Below are 17290 nucleotides of genomic sequence, written 5' to 3' on the forward strand. Positions count from 1 at the left end.
ATATGTTTTATTGTATGTAAAATGAGAAAATCTTCTTTTACGGAAAAGTACGGAACTCAATCGCGACCGTCCAAAATATTTTTGGATGATTTAGATTGAAAATCAATTATGACTGATAATAATTGTTGTGATTAAGATTTCATCGAGAAAGTTTTCATTAAAATTTGAACCGTTCAAAATCAAAATGAATGCACTAAATTGAACAGTGCCGTGAATAGGATGTCCTATTCACAGAGGCTCCATGAAAAAAACACTCCCTTGTAAAATTTCACCCCAAAGTATAAGGAGCGAACCCGGGGGGCCTATACATGGGTGCAGTCCCCATCTAGGCCTTTCAATTTTGGCATTAAACGGCTCAGATTTTATCTTGATAATGAACGGATGGACAACTGATATCTGTTTCGGCCAAAATAAAATCTAAGAAGTCTATTGTCCGGATAAGGACAACATCCATGTTACTCCCTCGTTTCCATATTGAGAGTCTACCATGAAAAGTCGTGTCATTTTTCAAATCAAAAAATTAACTACTTCTGTGTATAATTTTTTGAATTTTTTCGCACCAAATTAAAGAATAATCGAGATCTTTAATACGGTGCAAAAAAAATTAAAAAATTATGCACGAGAGAAGTTAATTTTTTGATTTGAAAAGAGGTAAGAGAGAAAAAGTGAGACTGTCATTGTGGAATGGAGGGAGTATCTCCTAAGGGACAACAAGGTCCCTGAGTTCATGTGGAGCCCATACGAATGGTCGGTGAAGAAGAGCTTAAGGCACCACATGACATGGAATAATTACTCGTGGAGGAAAGCTTTTTTGGTTAGTTGATGGATTTGTTTCTCACATAATTAATTAAAATTTGATTTTTTGTATCATGCTGTGAGAAATTTATTTATTGTGAATTTTCTGGTTCAAGACCGGAAATAAAATTAGTTGAAGTGCACGTGGACAAGCCCGACAATAAGTTGAAGAAAAAAAGATCGGGGGGGGAAGAAAGTGTCGCACGCGCTACTGAGCGCGTGATTTTGGATCTTTTCAGAATCGGGCGCAACGTTCAACAAGTGCAACCTTTTTAACCTGGTTGCCGCAAACAGCTTTGTCCTTGTCCGCAAGAACGGAACCTCAGAGTTTGGACTCGATTACAAGTTAGTCCCTCAACTTTTAATTGGAACATTTGGAGCTCGGGACTTTCTATTGCCCAATTGGACCATCCGTAGGCCTCTGTCTAGTCTACGAGACTACGAGGGCTAAAGAGGCAGTTGTGGGCAGGTAAAACACAATTTCTCCTGTCTAGTCTAGCAGTAAAAAGAAGGTTCTTGACCGCAGTTGAGAAGAAAAAAATTTCAAAAACACCATGTAGTGCCGCAAACTCTATTTACCACACATCAATTAGTGTAAAACTTGGAGCAAAGTCAAAGGCTCCTAATAATCTCTCCTTCTCAACACTCTCACAGAGCCGTCCTAAACTGCTCAGGATTTTCGCATAATTATTATCGGTGGATTATTGTATAGATTACCCTACCTCCGAACTTCAAACTTAACTTATGGCCCCATTGAGCCCTGAATGCAGTTGTCACATGTCATGGTGTTAATTGGCTGTACTGAGTTTCCTAAATCTCTCAGATGCCTCACGGGCTTGTTTTTGGAACAGAAAATTAAAGCAGTTTCTAGTCCATTAGCCAGCCCATGCCAGCACAATGAAGTGCTGATATAGGGCCGAAACCGTAAGCTGGGAATATTCCACCAGTTTTCTTCCTTTTCGTCGAAGTGATTGACCAGATACTCGAACGGTATGTTAACAGATTAAAGACTGCACATTCTCCGAATTTTGTTTCAAATCATGTACAGAGCACATTACTGAGAGAATCTTATGGAAATCAATTGCATGGAAAGGGATAATACACAAAATGAACAAGCAAGCCTCACAGAAAGAACTTAACATAAAACCTAGAACGTTTACTAAAGCTACGGTAACACTAGGCAGCAAACCGTGGGCAGATGATTTATCAAACCCTACTTTTTGCAAGCTTAATACACATTCTCATCATATTCAGTTTGCCCTGCACTGCCCTGTGGCATCTTGACCTGGGGCATTTGCAGTAAGATGGAGAAATTGGCGACAAGTGCACATGGACTGCAAATTCATAAACAGTTCCATCATATCCTGCGGCACACAAATAAACAGCCAATGTCAAAAGGAGTTGCAGTTTGGCCAAATAGCAGATTAAAAAGATTGTCATGTTTGCTTTACCAAAAAAAGATGTCATGTATGATTCCGTAAGATGATAAGAAGACTTTGACCTGACTAAACTAGAAAGAAAATTTCCAAGACATCGTGGAAACCATAATTCTGAGATCCAGTGCCAGAATAGTGCTTAACTCATATACAGTTTGGAATTCTCATATTAACACACTTTGGCTAGGTTCAGAGTTCAAGCTACTTGGCATTAGGGGTGTTATTCGGTCGGTTCGGTTCGGTTCGGGGTGGATTTGCCGCACCCCGATCGGGTTCGGGGTATATATTCCGGAGACCGATCCCGACCGGTATTAATTTCGGTTCGGTTCGGTTCCGGGTGAGTTCAGTTCGGTCGGGGATTTCGGGGCGTTCGGTCCGCCCGAAATGGGCCTTAATTGGGCCATTTGGGCCGTTTTTAAAAATTAACAATAAACTACGGGCTATGTTTAGACTATTTTTTCACCCATATTTGGGCCATTTTCACATGTTTCTCACCCATATTTGGGCAATTTTCAACCTTAAGTCAATCACCCATGGTTGGGCCATTTTTTCACATTTGGGCCATCGTAATTTGTACCTTTTTTTTTTTTTCAAACACCAATTGAAAAAAAAAAAAACCATACAACAAGTATGCTCAAACAATTACAACTTTTACAAGTACTCTTCCACCATCTTCTTTTTTTTTTCAATCGAATGGAAATATTTTCTACACTAGTGTATATAACTTGGAGGAGTTAAAGTAATTTAGAACAGAGAGAGTAATCGATTGGAAAATTTTGCAAAAACGTAAATAAATCAAGCAATGAAATTCCAAAAAAAAAAAAGTAAGAGCCAAAAGTTAACCATTCAAAACAATAAGAGCCAGAAGATTAAAACAATTTATATAAATATATATAATATATTTATATATTATATAAATATATAATATTCGCGCTCGGTTCGGTCGGTTCGGTCCTCGGTCGGTTCGGTTCGGTTCGGTTCGGTTCGGTCGGTTCGGTCCGCATTCGGTTCGGTTCGGTTCGGTCGGTATAGATTTCCAGAAAACCGAGACCGAACCGACCTAGGTTCGGTTCGGTTCGGTCCACCCCGAACCGAAAAAAAACTCCCTTGGACCGACCGAAGACCGAACCGATCGGTCGGTTTTTTCGGTCTTTTTCGGTCCGGTCGGGTTCGTAACAGCCCTACTTGGCATACAGCAGAGCTTCTCAGCATGGAAAACAACAAAAGATTTGAATAGAAAAGCAGCAAAATGTTCTAATACGTTTACTGAGAGATGGAAGTAGATCATAACTGCTAGAGTCCAGCAGCCTACACATGGAAAGGTGAAACACAATGTTGTAGACAAGGAAAATTTCTTTTCTTGGTTGCAGAAAATAGAAAATGTGAGTTTAAGTTAACTTTGAAAATGTTAGCAACAACAATTAGATAGTTCCACATGGCTAGAGCAATGGAATCGTGCAAGTAAATAACGGCATACGAGATAAACTTTTCTTTACTAGGATTGGAAAAAGGGACAATACCACAATTTCTATTGGCGAGGCTCCACGAGGATGTACAGAGGCTTACCATTTAGCCTATTCTGTCCCTGCAGAAGATGTGGCAACTAAAATTAGTGTCAAAAAACACCGACAATACGTGTCAGTTCGGAAGCAACATCGAATTATCTAATCACTAGCAGCACTTAATTACAGAAAAGAAGGAATAACAGCTCATGAGGAGTCTAAACCTGCTTACTGACTTTATGCAAAAGTGTGTCCTCCCTCACGCATTGAAATTCTTCATGTGGTGTTTTGATAAGTAAACTCGACAAGATGATATGTTTGTAGTGGAAATTGACTTCAATACAACTCCAAATACACATGAACTTTATCAGTGGTGCAGTGTTGAATATACTATTGGATTGCAGTGTCTTTCTAACAACCACTGAAATGTCATGGAAATGGATAATGCACAAGTACTTTTGATCATGGGTTTAGGACAAGGAAAGTTAGTAGCTCATGGTTTTCATAGGCAGGACAAAGGTTCAAGGATTTGCCCATAGATAAAGGGTTTGATTTGGCTTATTTCTTTAAGGATTTGTAGCTCGGCTTTCAGTAAGTAGGCACTGGAAGTTCCTGACAACAGCAGTTCCTGGTTCTAACTAAACCAAGGGAGGAGAACAGGTAATGGTTTGTTATAAAATAAGAATAACCAATCTACCTTTTCTTCGGCTGGATTAAAGCCACTTTGGGGTTGTCACAACTTGGCCCTTGTTTTGTCCTTCATTAACTTTGGCCCAATATGAGAAGTGTCTCTGGGAGGGAACGATTGGGCCTACAGCACTAGGATTTCTACTTTCTAGGGATGTAAAAAGTGGGTTTATGACCTGGTTACAGCCTTACAGGTTAGTAACAACAGGCAGAAAAGAGAAACAATGGGAAGAAGAAGACAATGTGTTTTTAACGTTTGCTTAAGCCATGCAATTATTTACCGTAAGGATTCCTCTGATATTCCTAGACATATGTTTTAGATTTTGGGATAAGTGATTAGAAAATGGAAGGGTAAAATGGAAATTCATGAACTAGTGCCCATTTAGTCTTGAAATGGGATAAGTTTTGGGGGGGACGGAGAGAGTAGTTAATTATAATAAGCCACCAAACCATTTCAGAAAACTTCCATCTGATGATTATAGCCTTGGTTAAGCTTTTTGACCTATAAGATATGCTCCACTTCCATTATTCAACAGACGGGACATCAAAAGGATCACTAAAACTGCAAAAGTAGGTGCAAAAATTGAAAAAAAATAGGAGTACCAATCAACTATGAGCACAGTTACAAGGATATCTAACAAAGTCAAGGTCACCCCGCACTGTAATAGTCAATCCAAGAACATCCCATCATCCACCAAAGAGGGGAGGAAGTCATTGCCTTAGATTAAGCTGGGGCCAGTGAGTGAGCGTTTCAAAAGAGGTGCAGTCTTTACATATCATGCTCTTCATGTTGAATTTTAAGTCATTGACAAAAGATATAGGTGCATGTTGAAAGATATCAATCTTTGATAGGATATTGCAATCTTGGACCTTGGAGTATGCAAAAAGTTTTCCACGTTTAGGATATATTTGGTTTGACAAAAGAGATTGGGATCACTGATTGGTCCGCTTGTATTTTGTGCCTATAAATGATGATGTTGATAGGCAGAACTAGAGAGAAGAAGAAAAAATACAAGTTTTGGATGCTTGTGGTGAGAGAAAATAGGGTGTTTTTATCCTATTGCAAGTTGTTCTTTGGGTGGTGAGAGTAGGTGTACAAGGGTAGAGTTATTTAATTTAGCCCGAATACTTTACTTGTACTGTTAATATAAATATAGTATAGAGAGATCTCTCCGGTGGATATAGTCCATTTTTGGCCAAACCACATAAATTCTTGTGTGTTCCTCGTTCGAGTTTATTTTTCACTGTCATTCATTCACCATCGTGGTGAATTATTTTATTTCTGAATCTCAGCTTTGATTTGCTTCCGCTAAAATCCCAACACTTCGTTCAATAATAATACTGCCAAACATGGATGTTAATCCAACTGAACATTTTTAGCAGTTCATCAAAGTAAGGGGAAGAAAGGACAAGTAAATATTTGTAACTGAAAACTAATTGTGGCAAAGAAGCAAAAGGAAAAGAAGAAGAAAAATGTTCTAGTAGCAGCAAATGCTGGTTGCACATGCAAAGAAGAAGGAGAAATCTCACATAGAAAGTACAAAGCAATACCTTGAACTCCGGCAACCCAATAACACATGCACATTCGACTACCTCGGCCCCAACACGTTCTAGTTGATAACAATTACAAGCAGATTAGTTTCCAAGAAATACGTCGAAATAAATTCAGAACTGAGAAAGGGAAATCATGAAGAAGCAGACAATACCTAAAAGCTTTATTGCTGCCGAGAGGGTCCCCCCTGTAGCCACCAAATCATCAATGACCAACACATGTTCCCCAGGTTGAACAGCCCCAATGTGCATCTCTAGACAATCACTACCATACTCAAGCTCGTATTGTTCAGAGATAACTTCCCCTAAAAATATGAAATCATACATGAGATTTACCAGAGCAAGACTCAGTTATATAGACAGTAACTGGCTCTCTAGAACCACAGTGAGGTAGAATGGTCCAATTGACAAAGAAGCGAGACAAGTTGAGAAACGCTTATCAAGATATGCGCCGCTACCAAAATTCAAAAGCAGATATGCATATGGGTTCCTTAGTTTATTATCCACCAAGGCCGTGTGTAGACATCCCATGAAATTTGAATTGCAACGTGTCGCACATGACACCCTAAAACAGCATCATTTCATATCCTAGTCTCTCTCTTTCTGTGGAGATAGAGTCTTTCTACTGTAGGGACTGCCAAAATACCAACTTGCTAGCATTCGATTTGAAGATCTCAGTGGATAAGTTGCCAAGCTCTCTTAAATGTAATAAAACTCTAGCTCAGTGTGGATGGCAAGAATTGTGAGGGGAAGGAGAATGTGATTTCAAAAACCTATCTGGTCAGAATTAAATCCCCGAATTAAGTAGGAACCAGGTCCATCCACCCTCCTGTGGTTTCGATAAATTAGATTCTTGTTCCCACTCAAGATTATGGCCATCCAAACAAAACCTTAGTTTCACTTTCCTAGATCACCAAATTGAAGTTCAAAAGCGTGCAAGTCACATTTCTAAGTCCAACAGAGGCAAATGTGACATCCCCATAGAAAATGAATCAATCTTTTCAGAGGTCATTACCACTGATAGCATAAAATAAATCGCTCTTTTAATCTATGTTATTGGTGTCTCTCACTATTCACTGCCATGAATTCTTTATGTTCCACTGACACCAAGTTATCAAGAAGTTAATTGGCTCCTAGGATGTTCTTCCACAACCTCTCAAAACATCACACAGCTCATTGAGACAAGAACACACATTAACGTTGCCATTTAGATGCGGAAATTCAAATTATACCTGGCAACTTTTTGGGTTTGCGTAGCGGAACAAATTTTGCACCAATTGCCAATGCAATGGAAGGGCCAAACATAAATCCTCTAGCTTCAACTCCTATAATGTACCAAATCATTATCACACAGTGAGCACTGGGCACAAACATTACAAACAAGAAACAGGTTAAAGGGGTATACAACTTACAATGTGAACCAAATAGATATGACATATAAAGACAAACAACTACAAGAGTCAACTTTTTTTTTTGGTAACGAAGAGTGTCCTGCTGGACCGGACTAATCTCTCCAGGCCCCTTCACGGCCCTTTTCACGTGTTGGCGTGACGTGAGGTGGCCCCAAGGACAAATCGCTATCGAGGGGAATCGACCCTATGATCTTGGGGTGGTAAGCCCCGCCGAGGCAAGTTGATTCACCACTACAATTGAACTTTATTTGTCAGACATACTGGCAAATCAGTCGTTTCCAAGATATCTTAACTTAAAGTTTCAACGATTCTTTCCATTAAAAACTAACTCAAATTTTTACCAATTGATCCAAATTTCACAAATGCATGTCTTTTGACCATGAAGGGAGTCCAAAATTTATCCGGAATATCCTTCATATAAACAAATGAAGCTTCAGTTAGACTAATTTTCAGACTATATTCATATAAATAGTTTCTTTTGAAGGCCTAAAATTATAATCTTTACGTAGTAGGCAAAAACTTAGTTCAAGCAAAATACTAAAAAAATCTGGCTCCCATTAAATGGGAAATAATAATTCTAATAGTGAATTCCCTAAACCCAAAATCTTTCTCCGTGTGTGTGTGTGTGTGTGAGAGAGAGAGAGAGTACCAGCAACAACGGAGATACCCATGTCTCTGTAACGATCGACGAAGATGTCAACAGTGTCTTTAAACGCCTTGTGGTCCAACAACAGAGTTGTAATGTCTTGAAACATAATTCCTGTTACCCAAGAAACAGAGGCAACACAAACACATGAATCACATACACTGTTCGACGAAAGTCCTCAAAGAGAAGTGCACGTACCTGGTTTGGGGAAGTGAGGGACGACCCTTATGGCTTCAGATATGCCCTTCAGCCTCGGGTCTCCCCGTAACCCATTCTCTGATGCAAACATTTTTTTTTTCTTTTCTCTTTCTCCCAATTTAGTGGGTTCTTAGCTGCTTCTCTTTCTTTCTTTTTTTATCTCCCTCCCAAAACCCAGAGCTTTCTCTCACTAGTTTCTGCTCAGTTCAACAGGTGAGGAGAGAGAGGGAGTGCGTGTCCTAAAGATGTAGGCCGGAGCAGCACTGGAGAAGATGCAAGTGCTCAGAGCAATTATTTATACACACTCTTTTTCGACAATTATTTACTGTGATTATTTTTTTATTTCTAGGATGTCTTTACAGTAACTTTGGAAAGCAAACCACCCGCTGTTGTTTTTGGACTGCACGTGCAATCTCATTTTGAGCTTCCACTAAAAATTTGAACTGGGGGATGGTGCATGGTGCCGTGCGGCATCCGAGCACTTCGTTCGGCGATTCAATAATTTAGATCTCATTTTGGCACCATGTAACATTCGACCGTTCATTTCTTAGATGAAATCTAGACTATTAGATCACCGAACGAACGGCTCGGATGCCACACAACAACGTATTGTACGGCATTTGCACAGCACGCCTCCCGGTCTAAAAAAAACAGGGGAGTGATTTTCACACTCCTCTCTTAACAATCCACATTCCTTTTTTGTCACTGTCCTCATAAATTTACTTTCTTGCCCCTTTTTCAATTCATTTTTTCACACAAAGAAAGATAGTAAATTTATGTAGACAAGGAAAAAAAAGTGAATTATAGAAGAGAACATGAAAATCATTTCTCGATACCTATTACTTAAGGACTGTAGACAAGTTGTTCGGAGTTCCCGTTAAATGGACATTCATTTGACGTATGTGAGGAGAATAACTTGTCTCAAAAATTCATATTTTGTAGACTTTAGCTCCGTTGGTCCATCCAGTTTGAAAATTACTTTAAATAGTAGATTATTTTTAGAAGAGCGATTAATGAATTAGTACTATTGATTGTCAAAACATGCGGCAGAGATTACCGTACTGTTTAAAGCATCGAGAAGTTGCCTCAACTCCTAATTTTTTCCATTCTTTTAGGAATAATTTTTTCTCAGTTTTTTTTTTTGTGCTATGATTCTTTTTCTAGTTTACTAGACAAAAAATCATGCACCATTCAACCAAACCTCAACTAAAAACCGTACAATCCAATATTTAATTGGTCATGTGCCAGTATTGTGTTCATGCACTTGAAAAGTGAACACACATTATCGTTATTTTTGCGGGGCACATACCGAATCTCACCTCGTGTTGTACACATTTCTTCTTCATGATTTTCAAGTGAAAGAGCTATTTCATTGAACTATTTCTTTTTTTGGTGCTTTGTACTAGTTTGTGGTACATGTTTTTGTTGCTTGTAGTATATGTTTTTGTTGCTTTTTTATAATCCTATGTATCTATTCCTTCCTTGCGTTAAACAAGCAAACACGGTACTGAAAACTGAACAAACAAGCAAACAGACAGGGTATCAAACAAGCCCCTGTCCTTCCTAAAAAAAATTTATTTCATTTTATTCGCCTTTCTGATTTTCATTTGATTCAAGTGAAATTTTTTGGATCGGTCATTCATCTCGACAATAAGACTCTATAGAGTAAAAAATTAATTAAAAAAAAAGGTTTGAAATAGCTTGTAGTTTTTTTTTTTTTTTTATGTCTCTACTGTCGTTCTATCTTTTGTGTTTTTATATTTTTTGATCCTTCTAATCAAGATGAATGATTAATTTCAAAAAAAATGACGGAAAGCTAAAAAAAAGGCTACCAAATCTGTAAATTGATACCAAAAATAATACCAGAACAATCATTTGGGTAGGACTCATCAACCTTAATAAGCCGAATTGATTTTTTTTTTTTTGGGTGGTAAATGCCGAATTGAGAAATTTTTCAGTGCTGGGTGGGTGCCACATCATCCGGCTAACTTGGTGTCTGAGCGGACACATCCGAGTTATCCAAAAGTATGTTAGACCGGTCCAGATTAAAATACTCTTTCTCCTCTCTCCTTTCTCATCTCACCCACACACTCTCTCTCCTCTTTCTCTTTCCAAATCCGAGCAGTCCAAAATCGAAATGGCAACCCGGATGCACCGAGCGGGCACCATGTGGTACCGCTCGGCACTGAAACTCCTCTCTCCTACTCGAGAATAGTTCCCTTGTTCAATTTCTTAATTAATTCTCCAATGTGCTAAATTAAGATCTTTAAGCGTCTTCGAAAAAAATTTGGATCGACCATCCATGGATTTTGCCTCTTCTGAATCTCAAGGAGAATCCTTGGCAATTCGTTTGGCAGGCCACTATTTGAAGGAGAACCTGTAGTGACTAGGTGGTGAACCGGTGGTAATTCAGCTATGCTCCACAGAAAATGGGCCTCCATGGGATTGTTTTTTTTTACAACTCATCCGTCTGAACCAACATGTGCGCACCTCGGCTAATCTTGAATACCTATCTCACCGCCCACTTACGGAATCCCAACTAAAGTCATAACAAAGCTCTATATAGACTAACCCCATAAAAGTTGATAGTATCTAAGATATTTTGAACCTCAAACCTTAGGAGCAAACAAAATCCTGAGTCTCAGGCCTAGGACTTGACCATGGGATTGCGTTGTTATTGTAGATGGGTTTGAGTGGCGGGAATCTTTGGGAAGAATATAAGTATGTGATGTCATACTTCCATGATTCTGATATTTGAAAACGACAGCAATAAAAATGTGATATCATACTTCTATGATTCCAACGTTTGGAAGAGACGAGAATAGAAATGTGATCGCTAATAACACATCTAACTAGGAATCGTATTCCCAGATTGAGTGGGAATCTGATCCCTCTCTTACCCCATGGTAATCTTAAATTCCGGGCACAATCAAGAAAAAAAGAAAATTTTGACATTAATGAATTTTCAAAATAATTGATTACTGCATAAGATTATTGAATTAATTCAAACACCAAAATAAAATTATTTCAGGTATTATATTCCTTGAAATTTAATTCCTAGTAATCATATTTCTATTTAAAAAAATTATTAGGAATTTGATTCCTAATAATCATGTTTCTATTTTGAGATTTGGGTGCACCTACTCTAAATCTGAATTCTCTTATCTACAACCTATGTTTTCTAACTTTCGTTCCAAAATATTTGTTCGGTCCGCAAAACGATAACTCAAAAATAATGCATTTCTTTTAAGAAAAATTTTAATTTTTTCATAAATTAAAAGAACTCATCGATATCTAGTGAATTATTAAAAAAAATTTATTTTATTTTTATAAAAATTGTATTATTTTTACGCTCTCGATTTGCGGATCGGACAAACTAGGTTTTTTCACGGAGCCACGTACACAGAACTAGGTCCGCCAAAAGGGACAAGAGGACTGAAAATGGACGGACTAAGTTCTGATCCAGCGTTGCATCCTCCGATGCGGTCCAGTTTTGGACCATTGTAAGCTCATTCTGTGTCAATATCAATAATTTGAGCTGTTCAAATTTTAGATGTTGCAAAGACATAAATTCCTGTATAAACAAAGTCTAGGGAGCACAGAGGCTCTACACTTCGTAGGCGAACAAACATTGAAGGCTCTACAGACTTCATATGCGAACAACCATTGAAGGCTCTACGCAGAACCGTCTCTGGCTTTCCGTGTTCGAATCAAATTTAGACAAGTTCGACTCGAACTCCATTCATAAAATTTTCATTGACCTCGGGTTCGTAAAAAATCCTAGCGAACGAATCTAACCATTCCAAAAACTTGGCTCGATTCCGCTCATTTCCAGCCCTTCCACATGCGAAGCCCAAGCAAATTTCTACTGGTTCTCCGAGAGGTCGAGAGCGTAGGCTCCGAAGCACCGAATAATCTTCCCCGACCGACCCTGCAACTATATTGTACACACACTGCTGCTACTGATACAGATAGCATTTATGCGGTGTGATCGACGTACATTACCCCTTCTGTGCGCGCAATTAAATTTTGACCTTTTCTTCACGCAACATCGGAGGTGTCTGATTCTCTCCCCCATGATCCCTTTTTTTTTTTTCCTCTTCTCCGGTTAGGGATCAGTTTACATCCACCTCGACTATTTTCCCGCTCGGTTCCTTCAAAGACAGGCCAGGCCATCTACCGCCAGAACTAAGAAATTTAGTTCTCTTCTGCGGCTAAGAGATTTTCAAATTTCAAACTCAGAATTTCTGGGTTCGTAACTCATCCCTGTTGACGCTTGAGCTACCGGGTGGGGTTCTGCCCCGTGATCTTGACCACTCGTCGCGACGGTCCCACAAGAATATCTCCGCACAAGATCCTTGCTTCTATTTGTTTAACGGCCACGTCATCCGGCCTATGAGGGAGCACTTTGTCTTATTACAGGGACCACCCTATTTTGCCGGATCTCTCCGGCCGCTTTTGATATCCTGCCCCTGCTGGAGTAAATTCAATGCAGCCGTAATCTGTCCCCCAATGTTTCTGAAAGCAACCGCCTCGCGGTCGCTTTCTCCGTCCCGTAATGTTAGACATTTTCGAAGATGCGTGTCATTTTTAAATTTTTTATGTATATCTTTCAATTCATGAATTATGTGATTTTCAAAACAAATAAAAATTAGTAGAACTAATTGAATGCTTATAAAAAAATATTACGAATTAAAAAATACAGACAATTTTTTCATAGGACTGAAATTATCCAACTTTTTGACCAAGCTAGTATAGGAATTATTCAAATGGGAATTGATCTTTACATTTTCTTTTTCGATAAATCCACTCTATTTTTTTGTTATTTAGTGAAACTTATACGCAGTATGTGAATTTCTTCCACTAAAGGACAATAAGTAGAGTGAATTTATCGAAAATTGGAGTGTGAAAATCATTTGCTTATTCAGTTAACATGATTTTTAATGCGACCGTAAGACTGGAAAGAAAGTCATGGGGTAATGCAATATGAGGGGTGCGACTCGGTGGACTTCACTGAGATCCCATCAGCCAAAAAAAAAAATTTTTGATTAGATATAATTAGCCTCTTGGTTAGAAAACATTTGTTTAAATTGATATACAAAAGTGAATTGTCAGCAAAATTGCAAAAATGAAGTGTAAGACATTCCCTCCGCTCTTAATTGTTGGTCCACTATTTTATTTGTGATGTTTCAAAATTGACAAACAATTAAGAACGGAAGGAGTATATAATGACCATCTGATTATCAATGTTTTGATTAACTTTGTTCGCTGCACAATTGTGTTGTTCAACGAATGTCACAAGCTGAATGATGTAGATTACGGTGATGAAATCTCGATAAATTCCGCCGAGACGCAACGCGATTGGATTTGTAAGCCCGTATGACTCCCAATTCCTTGTTTGGTCTCGCAAATGGACATTAACTATGAACTCTTGGACTATGAATCCCCTAATGTGAAGGTGCATTGGTAGATTCAGAGCGAGCTACGTATTGGTAATCCAATCTACCCGTGCAAAACATTTACAATGACAAAAGGGTGATTACGTTGTTTCTCACGTCGGCATACTCTCCCACCTCGTTTTTTCTCTCCCTCATTTCAAAATGTGTGATTCCTCATCACCACCGTCGAGTTTTGCCCACAACCAGGGTTGATGGCTTGTTACACGGTCAATTATACGCTTGTTATGTATGCCAATAGATTTTTTAAACCTTAAGCTATGCACCTGTACCGTCGTTAAAAGAAAGACAAATGCATGTGATTAGCATTCTTCATGATAATTTATGTCATGATAACAACTGCACACAATACTGGACGGTGGTTAAAGGTCAAATAATGTCAAAATAAATTAAACTCTGGCCCGTATTTAGTAGAATTTAATTCATTCCTATACATTTCATTTAAAGTTGACTACTGTATCTCAAACAAGACCAGTAGAGATTGCCTTGACAATAGGTTTCCCTGAACACATTGAGAGTTCAATTCATGAAAATTCTAAAAGGAATGGAAAATTTGTGTTTCTTTTATGTGGAGCAACAAAAGTTTCTACGAGCACTCCGTTTTGCTTTCATTCTCATCTTTACGACTCACCTCCCATCGCAAGATTCTTATCTTGTTATCCTTCTCACCAGATCGCGCGCGACAAAGAATGAGATAAGAATGAAACAGATCGTGAAAATAAGAAGCAAGACAGAGAACACGTGACGTATCTCGCACAGGGTAAATCCTATCCACATTATGATTATTAAAGGGCCCACAGGGGAAGATGTCTACATGATCACTGTTTATGTGCACGCCTGTGTACTACTGTCAAGCATGATCATCAGCTGATTATTAATAAGTCCTACTGACAGGGGCCCCCAAAACAAAATTTTCTCACTATCTGTCCATAGTTCTTTTTCTCTTTACCCCCTTCAAAATTGCCATCATCAAAGAAGCATGGATTCATTCAGATCACACACAAACAAGGAATTCTCACCTTTTATGCACAAATCAATCGCACATGTTACCATCATGTGTGATCCCCCTTTTTCTCATCACCTTTTGGTGTATAATCTTTCTCTTGCTCCTTTACACTGGAGGGACCATCAATGATTGGCTTGAGTTTATTTGAATTCTAACCCATTTGGGCTAGATTATTCGGTGGTTCTTTTGCTTGTATTTCTAAAGAAATTTTTTGTTAGGTTTACCTCAAATTTTTTGAATTTCTCAACGAGTAGAGTCTAAAAAGTATAAAAAAAAAAAAAAAAATACAAAAGTTCAATGCGAATGTAACTGGGCACATCAGTTAGAGAATTTCGTATAGGAGGGAGTGAAGAAATTTAAAATATGACTCCTCCGTCTACAGACAGAATGTCTACCAACACTTGTAAGAAATTTAAAATATGACTCCTCCGTCTCACACTGCTTTGTTGTAAGATTCATTAAGTATTTTAATTCCGAAAACTAGGGGGTAACGAAAACACTAGAACATCGGAGAAGAAAAAAAAAATCATACTCGCAAAGTATTAATCCTAATAAATTGTTACTTATGCCGGAAAGAAGAAGAAGAACACCTTTCAACCAGGATTTTTAACGTATGTTACATTACATGGAGACATGGAGTCGGATCGATAAACTCAGACAAAGAGTTTCAAATAACGTATGTTACATGGACTCTCGAATAAGAATTCCGAATTCGATATCCTCTGCGAGATTTTAGTGGAGAAATATGTAATCCGACTTTAGCACCCCAAGTTCACCGCGAAACATGACGAAACTTTCATACTGCGTATGAGATGGTATATGACAGATTGTAAACACAAATTACCTGCAAAAAAAAGTTAAGAGTTTCTGCAGCTGTAAGTTTATGTGCTGCCAAACAGAGCTTCAGAGAGACTGTTCACATTGCCTCTTCTGTTATCGAAAATTTTTTAGAGACAAGAAGGACGACAACATATCTCCACGCAATCAATTCATGAAAAGATTTTGTTTCTTGCGATGGGAAGTGGATTTGGATCACAACAAACAAAGCACACATCAAAATCTAATCCCATGTGATGTATTTTCGTTTCCAAGTGGTATATATGGTGTTAGTTCATGTTGCATGCAAGTGGTTCATGTGAACGAGCAATGGCCCTAAGGGCCCACAATATTAGGCCTCCCTCATGCTAGGAAAGTTGATGTGAACACTAGTGGTTTTTCGATAACTCAGCTGTCCGGACCAGATTATGCGCATCTCAACTAATCCTCTAAGGAACCAATCCCACCGTCCACCTGTGGGGTTCCCGATGAAAGGCAAATCGGAGCTCTGTACGGATTGGCCCGAAGGACGACTTGATAGCACCTGAGAGGTTTCAAACCCGAGACTCTAGGAAAGTTGATGTATTGATGTGAACACTAGTGGTTTTTCGATAACTCAGCTGTCCGGACCAGATTACGCGCACTTCAACTAATCCTCGTGGACCAATCACACTGTCCACTTGTGAGGTTCCCGACGAAAGGAAGATCAGAGCCCTGTATGAACCAGCCCCAAGGACTTGATAGCACATGCGAGGTTTCGAACCCGAGACTCTAGGAGGGAGCAAACCCTTAAGTCTTGGGCATCGAGTCATCGACCAACTTAAACACTAGTGTTAGGGTAGTTAGGATCACTCCATTGGGAAGTTTAAATGCAATAACCCCTACTTTGGGAACTAGATGTGATGTATTAGCACAAGTGGTTAAGGGTGGTTAGGTCATATCACTAGAGTGCTTATATTTGCTTGCACAAGGACAGATACGTGTGATTATGATGTTTTGATCAAAAAAAGATTATGATCTAAACTCCTCAAGATTGTGACCTGACGTGATTAGGTTGGTCTAGCTAGTATTACTATCGGGACTGTATTACTACAAGCTAGCGTGAGTATTAATGCACCTTGAATACGACCTCCATGATTGAAATTTTGAACTCTTTCACTTACATTGGCAGCATGAGATCATGGCAAAAGTCAAAAGTGAGATAATCTAGGATTCTAATCAACTAACAATGTTTTACCTAAGAGTAATGGATGGAGTAATATGCTAAAGAATTTTGAAAACAATGATGGATCACAAGGTATTATCAGAGAACATGGGCGGCTGAACCATTATACCATAGGGTCCAACCCTCGGGGTTCAAAAAATGCACTGAAGCTGGTAGTTCGGCTTAACACATAGTAGCCAGGTATTGAGGTTATATTAGGCAAGTAGCCTTTATCTCTTGTCTTTTTGGAGAGGTCGATTCCGTGACTCAATCTGTGCCGGAGTGTTGGGCGCTTGCTATCTTGATAGATCCGTGGCGTATACCATATCCGGATTTAGTGCCAACACATCTTTTCTCAAGACAAGGTCTCTAAAGTCTCAACTCTCAAGCCGAAAGACCCAGGATTTAGCCCAAGCGGTCTTTTCCCTCGGGGTGTTCAAGGATGAGTTCTTGGGGTCAAGCTTGGCATCGTCCTTTTGTAGGTAACTTTCTAATACACTTACACATAATACAAATGGGAACAACAATGCAACGTCTGAAGCCGAAATAGAAAGACAACCTATGCATCTGCATTCCAGGGC

The 17290-nt window shown here is 38.9% G+C and overlaps 1 protein-coding gene across 2 annotated transcripts; it reads right to left on the reverse strand.

The window, feature by feature from the left end:
- Positions 1–1788: 1788 nt before the first annotated feature.
- On the reverse strand, positions 1789–8513 carry LOC131335397 (adenine phosphoribosyltransferase 5-like). 2 transcript variants are annotated; one of them, XM_058370721.1, is made up of 7 exons: positions 8228–8513; positions 8033–8143; positions 7204–7296; positions 6127–6276; positions 5972–6030; positions 3751–3816; positions 1789–2126 (listed from the first exon to the last, which is right to left on the reverse strand). In XM_058370721.1, exons 1-6 carry the CDS (start codon positions 8316–8318, stop codon positions 3760–3762), a joined length of 561 nt encoding a protein of 186 aa, XP_058226704.1. In that variant the 5' UTR covers positions 8319–8513; the 3' UTR covers positions 1789–2126; positions 3751–3759. The 2 variants fall into 2 exon arrangements, with proteins under 2 accessions (XP_058226704.1, XP_058226703.1); XM_058370720.1 differs by having other exon boundaries at positions 1789–2159; positions 3752–3816; positions 8228–8512.
- Between the last annotated feature and the right edge of the window lie 8777 nt (positions 8514–17290).

Source organism: Rhododendron vialii, chromosome 8a (genome assembly GCF_030253575.1).
Source record: "Rhododendron vialii isolate Sample 1 chromosome 8a, ASM3025357v1".
NCBI classification, from domain to species: domain Eukaryota; kingdom Viridiplantae; phylum Streptophyta; class Magnoliopsida; order Ericales; family Ericaceae; genus Rhododendron; species Rhododendron vialii.